At 40.8% G+C, this 17,520-nt stretch overlaps 1 protein-coding gene across 1 annotated transcript; it reads right to left on the bottom strand.

Moving 5' to 3' along the window:
- Positions 1–14,896: 14,896 nt before the first annotated feature.
- Positions 14,897–16,645, bottom strand: LOC306820431 (uncharacterized protein). The gene is made up of 2 exons (XM_079338267.1): positions 15,103–16,645; positions 14,897–15,011 (listed from the first exon to the last, which is right to left on the bottom strand). The coding sequence occupies exons 1-2, from the start codon at positions 16,489–16,491 to the stop codon at positions 14,991–14,993; spliced, it is 1,410 nt and encodes a 469-aa protein (XP_079194393.1). The 5' UTR covers positions 16,492–16,645; the 3' UTR covers positions 14,897–14,990.
- Between the last annotated feature and the right edge of the window lie 875 nt (positions 16,646–17,520).

Consider the following 17,520-nt stretch of genomic DNA (forward strand, 5'->3'; position numbering starts at 1 on the left):
TGAGTCAACATTTTAATTAAGATGTGATTTGTGTTAATGGAGACAAAGAGAAGAGGTTAATACTCGCCTCACTGGTGTTAAATTGGTCGACAAGTTATATTCTGTTAATGTGATAGATAGATAGATAGATAGATAGATAGATAGATAGATAGATAGATAGATAGATAGATAGATAGATAGATAGATAGATAGATAGATAGATAGATCGATCTATCTATCTATCTATCTATCACATTAACAGAATATAACTTGTCGACCAATTTAACAAATTTAAATGTGATTTAAGGTTTAATGTTTAATGTTTTTTAACATTCAGTAAAATACCTCGAGAAGAAAACCTTGAAACAGCTGCAATTTGCTCCAATAAGCTTTACACATTTTTTGTGAGACAAACACAGTAAATTAAAAGTCATTTCATACACAATCAACATTCATTTAATACAGCTTGGGAAAGCATTTGGTATTCCAGGGACCTTTCCTGTTAATATTTAAAAGAAGACCAGATTAACTATTTATAAACCAACTGATTTCTTTTTGTTCCGTTGATCTGATCAAGGCTCATATTTCAGGAAAAAGATGGCAACAAAGAGTTAATGTTTTTCAAGTATTAAAGTCCCAATGAAACTTAGAGTATTTAACCCCTGTTTTGTGTCCAAATGGAAACCACTGGTCTTGAAAAATTAAGCCAATGCAGAAGTGCAAAATCTTGCAATTCGTCAAGTGTCCGCTTGAAGCTGGCTCCAGGAAGTCACTTATTCACACCACAGCCAAAAAAGCTGTTTTTACAATATAAATAAATATGTTTACAGCCTGGTATCAAAAACAAAATAGGTCTGATTAGTCGTCACTGGCACACACTGTACGGGGGGTGAATTATTTTAAAACGCTCTGTTTTGATTTTGAAAGTGATGCATGTTATCCATAGTGGGGCGAGTAGCTGACATGATTGACAGTTGGGCGAGATGTAACGGTTAGGCTCAAAACCCGCCTCGGCTCCGGCTCTCAGCCTGTTGTAAGGTTGACTGAAAGTTAGGCTGAGACTGTCCAGCATGATGTCTGCTGCTGATGAGCCTCCAGAGCTCCCTGCAGGAACACACGGCTGACATCACTCAGTCTTCATCCATTATCATTCATCATCTATGGTTGTGACATATTTCCTTCTGAAACAGGATAGAACAAATCACAAGACAGAAGGCGGGGCAAAACGCTGGGGTGACGTTGACTGGATCATTTAAAAGTGGACATAGCTACTAGGTAACAATAACAATGAGACAAAGCTTTATGACAGCAGGATTAGTCATCTGACATTGGAAATGTTTTGCAGGAAGAATGCTGTTATTTGGATGTAAACATACTCGAATGGATTCAGCTCAGAAATGGATCAAAAGTGACTTGTCTTTTTCCAACGATGGCAGTTTTCAGTAACACGGTAACAACAGGGATTAATCCAAGTGAGTTTTATGATCATGGATGGGAAACACAAAATCCATTTGACAAAAAGAAAGCATTGAACACTGTAAATACTGAAAACAGAAAATATTGTACAGAAAAAGACGAAATGGCGAATGTGTTGTTCTATGTTTTTTCTTGCAGTCCAGGTGACCTCGAAATAAAAATGAAAATGACTTTTATTGTTTCACAATAAAATGAATGTAACTGTTCTTTATTTTCAAATGTTGCAACCGCAGGAAGGGGCCAAAGTAAACAAGTCATGACTGACTGCAAACCGTTTTTTATGAAAGCCAAACTGCTGTATCTATTATATGTCTGTGGATCCAATTAAACTGAATTGTGTCAGTGTAAAAGGGTGTAGTGTATAATGTGTCACTTCAACAACTGAGACGTTGCGGTGCTTTAACACATGCACAGAACTCCTGAAAACTAACTTCACCCACACGTTTTCCTGCCATGCAGCTAGCACATTTTCTGAGTAAAGTTGGATGAGTTGATGTGCAAACGCAGCCACAGATATTTATTAAACTTCAACAGAGTGAGCTGAAGGTGTTGATGACATTTATATCTCGACACCAGTACACAACCAAAGATTGAATCTAGTCTAGTTTATGATTTCAGACTGTGTCATGTCTTCTTTCTGCCAGTCTGTTCTTCTTATGTTGATACTTTTTATTTCTTGACCTACATGTAGCACTGATATATTTAGATATAAAGGAACAAATGTCATTAAAGCATTGTACTCTGTTGTTTCTTCCAGCACTTCCACAGAGTTTTTTTGTCCCTCATGTTTTGTGTCCTTTTTTTCCCACAGGATACGCGTGGGCAGCATTTAGTCCCGTGTCCTCCCCACTAAGTCTACTTCTGAAGTGTGAGCAAAACCATGAGCGGCTATACTTACAGGTTTACAACATTAAAAAAGAAATACAAACAAATACAATATTGCACATTTTGTCATGGTATGTCAACTTGTAACTATGACTTGGCCTTAAAGGTCCCATGTTGAGCCCTTTTTTGGGGTTCATACAGAAAAAGAAGAATATGGGTCCTTAAATATCTTTTATACTTGGTCTCAAATTTTTTATGACACCTGCTGATTCCCTGATGTCATTGTTTATGTTGTTTATGAAGTTAATGTGTTATTTGAGAAAGGTGTGTAATTGCATTCAGAGTAAATATTTATAATTATTTAATAATTTTTTTGCTGCTCTTAATCGAGTTCCTCTTGATCTGAGTTTGTCATTTTCAGTGCTTTCTCAAGCTGGATTGAGATTTCTCAAAATCTGTTTAATGCACCAGCCCGAGTCCACCTGATGGCCTGACACCAAAATAAAAAAGAAACAACAATCATCCATGAGAAGGGGACGAGAGGTAGTCCAAGACCCAAATGAAATTGAAAAAAATAAATGCATGATCACAAGGGAATAAAGGGAACAACATCCAAACAACATGTGAAATGTCGAGGTGAGTCCACTGAATATAAACTCTGTATGTATTTGTAAAGTAGCAGAGATGAGTAGCGCTCCCTTCACACTCCAGAGACGGACCACAGCACAGGTAATGGAATGATGAATACACAAGTGCAGTGCACAAACATCCTGTAGAAACTCCAAGTTCGCCCATCTGAAAGTTTGTCTCCTCTTTTATAGTGTGTTAAAAACAGCTAAATAGTGTCCATCCTTTGGCCATAATACAGTGTTAAAGAAAGAAAAATCATACCGTACATTTTGTGGCGAATTCAACCATGGAAGAGTCATGTCAATATCAAAATTATTTATTTTCCTGAAAAATTTGAGACATATCTCCTCTTTGTGTGAGTATGCGTATTATTGTGCAGTTTATTTGACAACATGTTAGACTGGAAAAACAATCAATGCCAACATCCAACAATCATGCCAGCAGAATGAGTTCATAGCACTGTGTGTGTGTTGCAGTAGCTAACAAGTTGTCAGGATGAATTATGTATTGGTAATTCTCAAAATGTGTTTGTGTGTCTGTGGGTACATGATTGATCCAGAAATCTCCATAAAAACACAGAAACCAGTGGAGGACATGAAGCAGGCCCAGAGGAGAGGACACGTCAGAATAATTCTCATAGGAGTCACTGTCACTAAAGACTGGTGTGCACGAGAGAAATACTTTCTATATATTTCAGACAGTGGATTGAGCAGCATGTGAAAGCCTGGCTTGTAGTCTTGTTGCTGGCTTTAAATATGGAGTTAAAGCACATTTTCATTTTGACCATTTACAATTCATTTTGTATGAGTGAAAACATCCATTATTAATGATTTCATGAATTTAAATAGACTTTAAATATGTTCCAACAACTGGCAAAACTGGTGATGAAAACAAAACAAGCAGCCTCAGGACAACAGAAGGTATCAAGAACCTCTCATGTTACAGCGTCACATATTAGCCTATATGTCATACAGGTAATTGCACCGATGCCTTCTTAACCTAGAAGTGAATCTGTAGCAGCTTTTCAGAGGGCTGACTAGGGCTTCAATTATTAGGTTCTTTGACTTGTCCAGGCGGCACATAAAGCTAAACATCAATTGTCTTAAGAGTGCCTCACAGGTAGGCACTCTAGTGACACAAATAATTGGCTGGCACTATGCCACCTAGGAACCTGAAGCAGCTGGTTTTCTGTGGTTTTATAGACACGTATCACTCTGTACTACTGTGACGGCATCTGTTGATTTTTGTGCACTCTGTTTCTTTAATTTTAACGATGTAAAGGACATCAGTAGAACGCGTGACCTGTATCAAACTGGACACTTCACAGACTCACCGATCACACAGAGGACTAAGATCTTCTTCTGAAGTGGGTCAAGACAAGAACATAAGAACTGTTAGCAATTGTGTGAGTGACCTGTTCAGCAGACAATTCATGAAATTACCTTGTATGACGTTAGCGAGCATGATCAAGGCAGAGCTGCATAAAGACCGAAAACAAAAAACACATTATGTGCTTAATGAACATAGATCTATTAATAGCACCATATTTTTCTAGAATTTGTCTCTATGATAAGTCTATGATAATTCATACAGCACTTCATCACTATTAACATTGATGTGGCGGATGGTCAGGTTCAGTCACTATTTCTTCATTACATAATCAGGTCGTTTTTGTAACCAATTTCTGATATGTCAAATCGAAATATTAGGATCACTTACCTTCATCAGCAGCTCTCTTCACTTTTCACTTCACTATGTGACACTGATATTCCACCCCACTGATGGTGGTGACCACAAGGGGACCTGGACTGTTTATAAAACTCTGCCATGTGGGAGTCTGCTTTCTGACTCTGTGTTTCTATCTGGAACTGTTGGATACAAGGTGCTGGTGGGTATAAATTATAGTCTATACTTCTTACCCAAGAGGGATACCTAATGTATGGACTGTGTCACTTTGCTATATTCAAAGCAAACCCATGTTTCTTTGCACAGGTCACAGTGGACCTGCCTGACACCCTGCAGATTGCAGAGGATGTAAAGCCGTTTTACAAGTTCTAGGTTGAGAAGACACGAGAGACCTTGAGGAGGATGAGGGAAGAAATCCATGAGCCATTCAAGTTCATCTTTCACAACATGGAAGACATGTTTAAGTTCTGTGAAGAAACTGTTAACAAAAGAGGGTATATAGCATATGATCAGAAATATAGGTACTTGGTGATCATGTTATTACAAACTCTTAATAGATATACTGTAAATAAATATGTAAACAGTGGCAGTCACAACGCATAGATTTACAGTTACTTCTAGAACAGTTTACGCTGTTCCTGAGTCTGTTTGTTCTTCTGACGATTGTTTTGCGCCTGCCTGAAGGAAGTGTCCAGCATGATGTTTGAGGCTCGGCAGGGTCTTCATACAGAACCTTTTATCTTTTTATCTCCTTTATTGTACTTTTGCTAAAAGGAGTTTCTTTAAAATAGAGGAAACTGAGTTTGAAAACACGTTTGAGTTGTTTTTTTTAAAAAAAAACAACCTTCACAAACACAGGTGGCACCAGGTAAGAAAATAGCAGTAAACAAAACGAGTTATATATTCAATAGATATGAGTTAATGAAGCTAAATAAAGTGTGCGACTAGAAACAAAACCATCCCTGCCCTGGAGCAGGTTTAAGATTATTGATCTGTTGCTATAGTGATTTAGCTTAACCTGCTCCGAGGCACCAAACAAGCCTGACTGAGGTCAGCTTATCTCGAGCTCTCTTGTTTACTGAGGAGTAGTAGTTTTTAAACAAAACCCGTTTTTGTCAGACTCGCAGAATGAATCCAGTTTTTTTTACTGCATATGGACGAACTTACTGTGCAGGAGAATGCATCCAATCGTTTCACAGCTTTTTGTTCACATGATGGAGATAAAAAAAAAAGTAAATAAGTGAACTCTATACCATTCCCTGCTCAAGTCATAGTCATCCTGTTAAAAAGGAAAACACATCTGGACACGCTCAAATCATATGCTATCAGGTACAAACAGGAGTGTTGAGTCTATTCAGTGTTCATGATTTTTACCCTCCTGATTTCAGATGTTAGAGTTGTCCATTTAAATTCATCCAGCAAACAGTTAGTCCCATAAAGATCACAAATCTGACAACAGATGATGAAGCCCATTTTTAAAGAGTTGGAGCATTATTGAGGGCCATCTTCACAGCAAAAGGCATTTCTAATTACAGGATGGATGATGAAATATAAGATTAAATGATTAAAAATTTAAAGGCTGGATCCAATTTTCCCCACTGACCTGACCTTTCCAGGCTGGAAATGAATTTAACCACCGGCTTGATTATTACCTGTGTGTGTTGGGGTGTTTAACATTCGCAGGCAGTATTCTGTGTGACTGTCTCTGAAGTTTAGACTTCCTGTGAGTTAAAACTGGAGAGGAAGTTGTATACACGCAGCACACGGAGCTAGGAGATGTTATTTTTGGGATCAGCTAAAACACCTCTGGACAAACACATGGCAACAGAGCAGAGATCAATCAACTTTGACAGCTCTATTGTGAAAAGTCCCAAACAGGCAGATCTGCCTCAGGTTTAGACCATAAGTGAAGGGACAGGAAAAAACATTGTCCTCATATGTACAAACAAAGAGCATGTGTACGTGTGTAGGTTTGGATATTGTATACAAATGTAGCACTTTGAGAGCTTCCTCCAGATTTAAAGTGCGTCATAAATAATATGTCGTCAACACAATGCCCACTGTCTACTGTACAAAAACCCTTCTTCAATAGTACAACAGCTCACACAGCTTTGAGAAATGGTGTCTGGAATCCTTGTTGTTGCTTAGTTGTGAATTTTTGTCCTGACTATTTATTTTACACTGACTGGAGCCTCAGCAGGTGGTGTGCCAGCGCAGCACCAGCAGTCAGTGTTGCAGTCCGAGCTTCAGCCTTAGAAGCCTCCCAGCTTTCCAGAGACTTAAACAGCTTCCCAGAAACCCTGCCTCCAGGCTGTCAAGAGTGTTGACGGCCAATGTCCCCACTGACTCTGCCCCTCTTCTTCACAGAGCCTCAGCCATCATGTTCCCAAGTTCCAGCAGGGCAGCATCTGCCCCCCCAGTTCTGGCAGCCCCCCCGTTGCCTGCTGAGCTGTTGCAGAGAGGGGGGTCCACTTCTTGGACCTGTCGACTCGTGTTCACTTACTGGAGGTCCTGGTTGTTTGATGACAGGGACTATTGTTAAACTGTAGCCCTCCATGGTGGGGGGGCAGAGGGATGCTAATAGAGTTAGCGCTAGCTTACATTTCGGGGTGGCAGCGATGGAACACCTTTTCAGCTGTCTCATCCCAAGTGTAAAAATCCAGACTAGACTGTATCTGAATCTCCTTATTGCTGTACAATGTTTGTTATACTGATGCAACTCTCCCATCTAAACAAAACTTTCCACACCTGGTCTCACTTACCTACTGTCGTCCAGGCCTGGAACGCTGACTCTGAATTGGCAGCGTTTCACTACTAGCTGTTATTTTCTGTGTTTTTGACGTGTTTCATACATGTATCTGCAGCATGTTTGAGGGTGAGGCTGTCGTTTCCACTGCAGTACGTTTGCTTCTTTTGCAGCACATTTTAGTTGATGCATTTGTTTAAGAAGTTGGCTGTTGCTTTAATTTGCAGTGTCTTTAAATATAATGCATGTATTTCTAAATGTTTTAGCACCTACCGGCCATGTTTAAACACAATTTAAATGTACCTTAAAAGTGCTGCAGGATGAGCGACTGATACCGAATGCAGACGACTGAGGCTCATTAAGTCCTAATATAGGTTACAGCATTCGAAGCAGACAGAGATGGATGGTGAGTTCTTTCACTCTTGGCTCAGACGTCTATAACTGCTAACGACTTGTCAGCTCATCTGCCAGCAAAATGCAGCTCCTGCACCTCCCGCCAGTAAAAACCATTTCTCCTTCATGCTGTGGTGTATCATTTGCTCAAAGTAACTGTCTTTGTGTCAGTGATATCCTTGTCAGTCTAGATGAGCCTCAGTTTATTTTTCCAACATATGCACTTGACGATGCAGATTGAATTTCAATTTGTGAGAGTGGAAAGAAGAGGGTGAAAAAGAGATAAGAGCAACAGGACATTCGATATGAAACACTGACTATTACAACCAGTGAACACCTAAATGACAGCATGTGAAGGAGGAATGAGCAGAAACAGTTCAACACTTTACACCACCTCAGCAAGAATGAAAAAAAAAATAATAATAATGTATATATATATACTGCTAAAAAATAAATAAAGGGAAGACTAAAATAACACATCCTAGATCTGAATGAGTGAAGTATTCTGATTAAATACTTTTTTCTTTACATGGCGGTCTACATTTGGAGTAACACTCCAAATTGTATAAACACACTACAAGCAGATCCAACATTGATGTAATGTCCTTAAAACAAGTCAAAATGACGGATGGTCTCCTGAAGGATCTCCAACTCCTGGACAGTCTGTGGTGCATTGTGGCGTTGGTAGATGGTGGAGACATGATGTCCCAGATGTGCTCAATAGGATTCGGGTCTGGGGAACAGACGGGCCAGTCCATAGCATCAATGCCTTCATCTTGCAGGAACTGCTGACACACTCCAGCCACATGAGGTCTAGCATTGTCTTCATTAGGAGCCAACCGCACCAGCATATGGACTCACAAGGGGTCTAAGGATCTCATCTCGGTACCTAGTGGCAGTCGGGCTACCTCTAGTGAGAACATGGAGGGCTGTGAGGCCCCCCAAAGAAATGCCACCCCACACCATTATTGACTCACCGCCAAACCGGTCATTCTGGAGGATGTTGCAGGCAGCAGAACGTTCTCCATGTCTGTCACATGTGCTCAGTGTGAACCTGCTTTCATCTGTGAAGAGCACAGGGCGCCAGTGGCCAATTTGGTAATCTTGGTGTTCTCTGGCAAATGCCAAGAACACCAAGATTACCACCACCTGCAGAACCACTTCCTTTATTGGCGGTGTCTTGCTAATTGCCTATAATTTCCAACTGTTGAAATTGATTGTCAATCAGTGTTGCTTCCTAAGTGGACAGTTTGATTTCACAGAAGTGTGATTGACTCAGAGTTATATTGTGTTGTTTAAGTGTTCTCTGGAAGCTGGCTTGGCAATGAGGTCCAAGACACTGAGGTCAGTCATAAGAGCAGACAGGACGTGTCTTCAAACAGGTGTTAATATCAAAATATCAACAAAGGTGTGAACACCAAATGTCGAGATGCGGAGTCTGTCTTACACACCATTTACCTCCCAAGGAAATTCCCCACTGTGATTGTCTGCTGTGTTTACGTCCTATCCAGCGCTAACATCAAGGAAGCAGCGAGGGTAATTATCAACATCTGTCAAAATATCCAAAGCCCCCGGTGTTTATTCTGAGTGGTTTTAACAAAAAGCACAGGTGACTGTGGATCATCTGTGGTTTGACCGAGTGCCCTGACCATTTAACCATGTTAAAAGACAAAATACTTTCTAATCCTCCATTTCAAGAATCTTTTCAGTCACCCCAAACTCATTGAGCTTCCTGGGTAGGTGGAGCCTCCGCAGAGCAGTTTTATTAAAACCTGAGTGTACTACCTTCAATGCAAGTTCCTGAATACTTAAAACAACTCACCTTTTTCAACAATTTTCACCATGATAGTGACGGGTTGACATGAGTCTGAAATGTTGTTTTTACAGTCCAAACTCATTTGAATACTTTGTGATTAATAAAGGGGACAAGGTTGTGCCTTGGGGTGCTGCCGCATTTAAAAAGGTCAATTCAGACACATTTCCATTGAAGTGCACTCTTCGTGGAGGCTCAGACAGAAAAACTTTAATCCACTTAATTAGACTATCTGTCATGTCTAAATCCTTTTCAATAAGATGTGTGTTCCAAATGAGTTCAAATCTGAACTAAAAATCAATAAGTCAAAGTTTGTTGTCTGTTGCAAGTGTTTGGTGACTTTGTCAATGAAGGTGATAGTTGCATCAAGATGGCAGGTCAAGCTTATGTTAGATGCTTGGATACAACCTTTTCCATATGTTTGCATAAAATAGAAGTACTTAGGCCATAAAATTGCCATCAGCCTCAGGTCAGCCTTACCCCCAATGTCCATATACTCGCGACTCAACAGCGAGCAGTCCATCTCGCGGTATGCTGTATAGGCATGGGTCCAGCTGGACAGAATATTACAACCCAGACAGGAAGTCAGACAAGGAAACACACAGAGCGTTCAACCAATTTCAAAATAAAACACAACATATAACCTAGCAATCGTATCTTTAATCACTTTGAAAACATAACAGCAAAACAGGCACCAAACGAACAGCAAAGCATCTTCAGAAAGACTTCTTTTCTGTGTGATCTTGTTCTTCTCCTATGATGCGCGTACAGCTGCCAATGACAGCATGGTAATATTAATTCAAACTGCTGATTCAGAATTGTAGTAGAATCTCGCTGAGCAGGAAACAGACCTTATTCGATTTAGTATTGAAACCAGATAAAACTGTATTTGCCATCATTAGGTTCCCAGAATGCCTCTGTGATGTTCACTGCTCTTATCTGCTCTCATGCTGTGGTCTGTATAAACAACAGCACATTTTGGAGAGAAATGTCCACAGAGACTCTGCAGTGTTTGTTCAGGGCTTCATTAATGACAAACACTTAGGAGGGTTTACGGTCATCCACCTCTTTAATCATCCCCATTAGCCTGCAGTGTGTGTGTGTGTGTGTGTGTGTGTGTGTGTGTGTGTGTGTGTGTTTGTGTGTGTGTGTGTGTGTGTGTGTGTGTGTGTGTTTGTGTGTGTGAACAGGGTCAAGGTTAATCTAAGACATGTAGTGGTTAGTTTAGCTCAGAGGGACGGAGAACGCTGAAAAATCCTCACAAGTCTACTCAAGTGATAATGTCTCTTGGTGGTCTGTTTTAGTTTATTATTGCAAAATGAGCTTGTATATGTGGATGGGAGAAATTCCATCCTTTGATATGCAGAGTCATATTTGGCACAGAGGGGATCTATTTAAAGGAAACTGAAAAAAGATTAATATAATGATCATGCACAGGCATGAAATCTGTCCGGCCACCAGAGGTTTACTGACAACAAGCAGAGCGGAGACTGAAAAGGGAAGAAAACATAAATATTAGGAATCTGCCTCAGACAAATGTGAAGAATCCTCAGGCAGGTATTGTCCTTCTTTTACCTTTTTAACATCGTCAGTTTTGTAAAAAGAACCTCAGTCTATAAGGACTTAGGTTGGGAACTGGTCCAGATCAAAAATCAATTATCCCTGGAAGAAGACCAGGTTTTCGACTTTGAACCTGTGCAGGCATATCCTCTTCTTTTTCTCTGCTCTCTTTGTAATGTATTGTATATGAGATGTGCATACTGTATAACCAGCTCCTTTGTGCATTAGAAACAATGACTCAATCAGCTGTTAACAGCTGTGTCCTGCAGCGAACGTAAGCTTCATTCCTAATCAATGTATTGAAACATTAAGCTTCCACATTATGACGTGGAAGCTGGTGAATGTTTGAAGCAAAATACCATTCCCCTTTTTTAAAATGTTATCCTTGAAAGGCTGTTCATAGAAATGCTGTAGAAAAGCAATATCATACTGTCCTGCAGCGGTGTAGTGCAGACCAGCACTCAGTGTTTACGTCTGCTTTCACACTAAACTAAAGTGACAGTGTCGCACAATGATGCTAAACAGAGGAGAAACCGTGTGTGTGGCATTACAAGCCCAAAAACCCTTTTTCCCTGTCTACAGACAAACACCTTAAACAGAGTGTCTTAAAATAAATCAATCAATCTTTATTTCTATAGCCCATTTTAAAACAAACATCTCTATTCAAACAAGCCCACACTGCACATCCTTTATTTTCTAAAACGTACATCAGGGTTTTCTTTGTGGATGATTCTGACATGACGAGAGAGAAAAGATGGTTGTTTGTTTGAAAGTGGCGCCGTTAGCTCCGTTGGCTTGGCTTGCAGGATGCTTTAAGCAGTGAGATGAATGGTTGCAATACACAATGAATGGGGCTGAATTTAGTTGGAAGCATGTCCATCAAAATGTCACCTGCAAAATAAGCTGTTTTTAACTTGGTTTCCTAAAATGTACCAGTGTTTATTTATACTTAGATTTTTGTAGATGCTTAATGATGCATTACATTTTGATATCACACAAATGTTCTAATTATTTCAAGTCGGGTTTTCAGGGGCTTTAACTGATTTACTGTTATCGTCGTAAACAGATACCGTGCCCACCTCTGCAGATCGCTTTCCAGTGTTGTGCACACCAAGTAGAACTGTAGTACACTTGTATGAGCATGCTATGATTATCGATGGCTGGCAGCAGGACTGTCATTCAGAACAACATCCCTCATTCTTGTGTGATACTGTATTGCTTAAATAAATGGATTACTGTGTATACATAGCATTCATGAGTTCAACCTCTTTTCCCAAAGCAATCATCAATGAGCGCACAACAACAACAACAACCATTTCTGGCATGAATCTAAACCCATTTGCACACCTGCGTAGAGTACTTAAGTGTTCACACAGTGAGAAGTCCCACCAGATCAGAGACTAATTGAAGACACCTGCATTCAAGTACACAATTACAGATTTCATTCAAAAGAAAGCATGCAAATATAATGAAAGCAATTTATCCTGTAGCTAATGTTTCATGAAGGGTAAAGTGGAAGACGCTGTGCGAGCCTATAATTGTAAGAGGAAAAAACATGAAGCTAATAATCATGTGTGAATATTCATTCATTGGAGTCCCTGTAATTAACTTTGTTAAAAGTGCATGTGTCTGTCCACGACTTGATGAATGATCATCTTTGTCTTACCCTTCAGTCTCCCTCATGACTCTTCGAGCATTAGAAATGCTCCGAGGTCCGGGACCATGTTTAAAGATTCACGAGCAGAGTCTGGAGGAATGAGACCGCCAATGAGCAGAATCAAGCAGACTTCACGAAGGAGGTAAAGAGTGAGTAAAGAGTGGGTTTTTATCTCACAGCTGCTGCATCCACCCTCGTTCTCGTCCATATTTTCCCATGTTTTGCTTACCTGCTTTTCTCTGCTCTCAGGCTCCTCTGCTTCTCAGGACAGCTGTAATGTGTGTCTTTACTCAGGTCTTCTTGTTGTGTTCATTGTAAGTTGGGCTGCAGTGCATAGATATCTTGGTTCTTCAGTCATTCTTTGCCATCTCGGCTCACCAAGTTCTGGATCATCATTTCAGCCTCTCTCTGTCTGCACACGTCTTATTCTCCTCCTTTAATTGATCCTCTGCAACGATCACTGATAGTACGAATTTCTGTTGATACGTTCAGTTTGGATATATCTTGTAGAGAAAACTTTGCTGTGAGCAGACCATGATCTATTTAGAGAAGACATGACCATATTGGGAGAGACACACGAGGTATCATGAAAGTATAAGGTTTTGCCTCAGTAGACAGTTCAATGTTAAAGTGCTCCTCAGATATAGGAATGACATTCAAAGAGTAAAGGTCATGTGTTTCTTCATACCATGTACAGAAGTATCTAAAGTGGGAAGGAATTTGTGGCATCTGTTGTACTGTATATAAGGGCTCTACCTCCATTGAATAAACGTCTATTCCTCAGCCTGCACAACGTCTCAGTGTATCTGTCAGAATGGAACCACGGCCGTGATATGCTGCATGAGTACAATCCAGTCTGTTGATAGATTCAGCTTTAGGGACAGTTATATTATTAAACCCATCAATCACTTACTTAAGTATTGTAACTTCTTACACAGCATCTATGTTCTGCATTCTGGGTCAAAGAGAACGGAAGCTGCCTTTGGTGTAACAGGTGAGGTTACTACTTTAAGCAGCCTTAATGAATGCATTCAAGTTTCATGTCTGTAGAGAATTGTAGGCCACATTTACAGTCAACACTCGAGTCATTTTAATTCAACCCTCTCTTTCCTAGACTCTGTGAACTTGACCCTTGACCCCGACACAGCCCACAGACGTCTGGTTCTCTCTGAAGGCGACACAAAAGCTCCTCTTCAAGGGGCGGCGCAGCCTTACCTTGACACACCGTGGCGTTTTCACGGCTGGACCCAGGTGATGTGCCCGAGCCTGCTGTACGACCAGCGCTCTTACTGGGAGGTGGAGTGGTGGAAATGTTTGTCAGTGGGTCGACCGCTCATCTCCAGATTAAATTAAAATAAAAGGAAAAATTGGGAAGATATTTTGTTTGTTTTTTTAAAACCAGAGGATAGACCACAAATGTCAGAAGCCACAAGATGAAGTAGTAAGCTGCATCCTCTAAAATGTTTGAGTGCTATGTCAGCTACAGTCTATGTGTCAGCAGAAGTTTTAGCAGAAGTGGCGTGATGCTCGTGTGTTAGTTTCTGATAAACAAAGTGTCCTTGAAATGTTGCAAAATGCAAACAGCCAGTACACATTTAGTACAGTGCTGCAAGTTTAGAGCATTAAAGGAGAGGTATACATTGGCCTAAGAAAATAGCTTTAACAGGTTGTTAGAGGGTTTTATGTAGGTCCTGACATGGTTAATGTGCATAAAAATGGTTATGCATGTAGGACAAAAAAACATCTACGGGGAGGCCTTTTTGAAGGTTTCACGGGGGCGCCACTGAGCCATTTTGTAAACTTTTTTTTGTTAATGAAAATATCAAAATATCAATTTTTTTAGCCAGACCTGCTGAGGCATAAGGATACTACAACTTAAAACCATTCAATGCAGGCCCTCAGAGATCCTAGACATACTTTAAAGTATTTTAATCCCAGAGTAATGGTGATGAGGTTTTGTAAACTGCACCATAGCTCAATTGTCTTTAAAAACTGTCATCACAGTTTTTATTCTGTAGAAATGTTTGCTTTTCATCTTTTCAATACAGTCACAAATCACACAGCTGTGGAAGACAAGGTGTTCATTATTTATGTTATAGTGTTTTAAGTGAAAGGCAGACACATGCAGAAATATGTTTACCATTTTTTATTATCGTTATTAGAGTGGCCAATTAAGCGAATGTCTTGATTATTTGGGAGGAAAACTGGAGCATCCAGAGGAAACCTCATATGCAAACGGGGAGAACATGTAAAGCCCCACACAGAAAGACCGGCCAAGGATTCAAACCAGGAACCGTCTTAATGGTGGCACTGTCGTGCAATCCCGCAGCGTCATAGATTAAGAGGGGAACGAAGGGCAGGTGATGGAGCGAAGGCTGGATGAAAGGATAAAAAGAGGAGGAAGGAGATCGAGGTGGAGGAGGATGGAAACCAAGGAGCTACTGATACCTGAGCTGACAGGCTACAAGGAGCCTCCTCCGCCTCTTTTACCTTCTCTTTTTTCGACCAGAACTTCCAAAAACTTTTACTAGTCTTCTCCTCTTTGTCTTTTTTCTTCTGTTCTTTCTTCCTCTGTTCATCCTTCTTCTGTTCTTCCTTCTCTCTTTGTTTCCTTTCATTTTCTTCTTTTTCTTGTTGTTGCTCCTCATCTGTTTTCCCTTTAAAAGTCTTTGAGAAGAAGCCTGTCTTCTTCTTTTTTTTCTTGAGATGGAGCTTGACTTCTTCTGTCTCTGTCTCGAGCTCTTCGATTCTGGCCACCAGGATCTTTTCTTTGTTGACCAGTTCTTTGTTTTCGGTCTCTACCTCCAGGACTCTGGTTTGTTCCTGATCAGCCTCTTTTTCAGCAGTCATCTCGAGCACATCAACTTGGGTCGTCAAAGTCTCATTTGTCTTTGCAAGGACTTTGTTCTCCGTCTCCAACTCTGTGACACTTTTACACAATTTCTGGTTCTCCTCTACCAGCTCTGATTTCTCCTGCTCTACATTCTTGATTCTGGAGGTCCAGATCTGTTCTTTCTCCTCCATCTCCTTCATGAACTTTTCCTGCAGAGCCTTGTAGTTTTCCTCCTGGGGATCTTTTTGGAAGGACTCATTTTCTCTGCTCTTCAGCTGGGTGGAGGTCTCAAAGAGTTTTTGGGAGAGGTCCTCCTTCTCCTTCCTGAGAGCCTCTATGAAGCTGTCTCTCTGCTGGACTTGCTGCTTTTCAAGGTCCAACCTCATCTGGGTCTCCTTCAGCAGAGAAGCAGCCCTCTGGATCTCCAGAGATGCCTTAAACATCTGATCTCTGAGCTCAGAGTTGATCTGCCTCTGTGCCTCCAATTGTGCGTCATTCTTCTCCATCTGCTCCTTGTTGAAGCGCTTGGCAGCTTCAATCTCCACATCCTTCAACTTGAGAGAGGTGTTGAGGCGGGAGATCTCCAGCTCTTGTTTGGAGATGGTCTGGATGTTTTTTTCAAGATTGTCTTTAAATTCCTTTTCCCTGATGCTCATGATGTCCTGCAGCCGGTTGGCTCTGTACCGTCCATTGTGAATCTTATGGCACATATTCCGCCTTTCATGTTCCCAAAACACCTGGTCATCGAACCTCTGACAATGAAGGTTCCCAATCTGGCTTTTAGCACCTTGAAGGGCTTCTTTCAGGTAATGTACCTCATCAGGGTGATACTGAGCGCTCTGAGGGGCAGCAGAAGTAGAAGCCTGGTTTCCTGATTCCTGTCTTGAATCCATGTCTCTTACTTATCAGACTTTTGTAAACTAAGTCTTGAGCAGGCTGTTGCAGGCTTGAAGTTGTCTATCGCAAACTGTTTAAAATGCTCTCTGCAGTTGATACTGTAGTTGATCCTTCTCGAGTGATGAACTCGTCTTGTCCGTGTGGTCAGTAAAGCCAGTCTCTCGTTGTGCTTTGATGACTCATAACTCAAGCATCAAAGCAGCCCAACCTTCCACTAAATTGTAGCTTTCTGATTGGCTCTGATGCTTGAATGTTCTGAAAGAGGGCGGGGCTTCCAGAGCATTTTAAAACAATAAACAAAAATAAACAACCACTGTAAGGAAGGGGGGGAGGCAATGGTTGTTTATTGTTTACTGTTCATTGTAACTAATGTCTTGTGTCCTGCATGCCATCTACTAGAATTGAATTTCCCTCTAGATCAGGGGTGCTCAATACGTCGATCGCTATCTACCAGTCGATCGCGAAGGCAGTGTTGGTAGATCGCAAAGCATTATAAAGTAGACGTCAGCCTATCGTCCGTCCTCACTATGAAAAAAAACGGCTCAGCGCCTCCGCATTTTCCTCTTAAGTTTCGTTTCATTAAAACCGAAAGTAAAGACGGTCGCGATGTGACTGTATTTGCTGAATGAATATTAAAATATGTAACGTAGTGTTAAAAGGCTGCATCAATCAAGTTATCATTTGTTGCAGCAAGAAAGGCAGAGGATCATCAGGCAAAGAGGAGGAAAGGTGAGAACTGTAATAAGCTAAGAGAATGAGAAACATAGTGAAGGAGCCTTCAGATGAAACAGATTAAAAAATAGAGATATAAATTCAGATTACATAATTTACATAAGCAAAACTACATTTCTGTTGGGCAGTGGGCCCATCAGAGAATAAACCTTCATAGAGGCAAATAAGGTGGTGAACAAACACATCTGGAAGTGGATGAGCTGCAGCGGACTACTGGGTGCGCGTGTGTGTGACAGCCGACGTCCTGACGTACTACGGTGAGCGTATTGCATCACTTCCTGTTGTGTCTCGCT

Source organism: Symphodus melops (genome assembly GCF_947650265.1).
Source record: "Symphodus melops genome assembly, chromosome: 2".
Classification (NCBI taxonomy): Eukaryota; Metazoa; Chordata; class Actinopteri; order Labriformes; family Labridae; genus Symphodus; species Symphodus melops.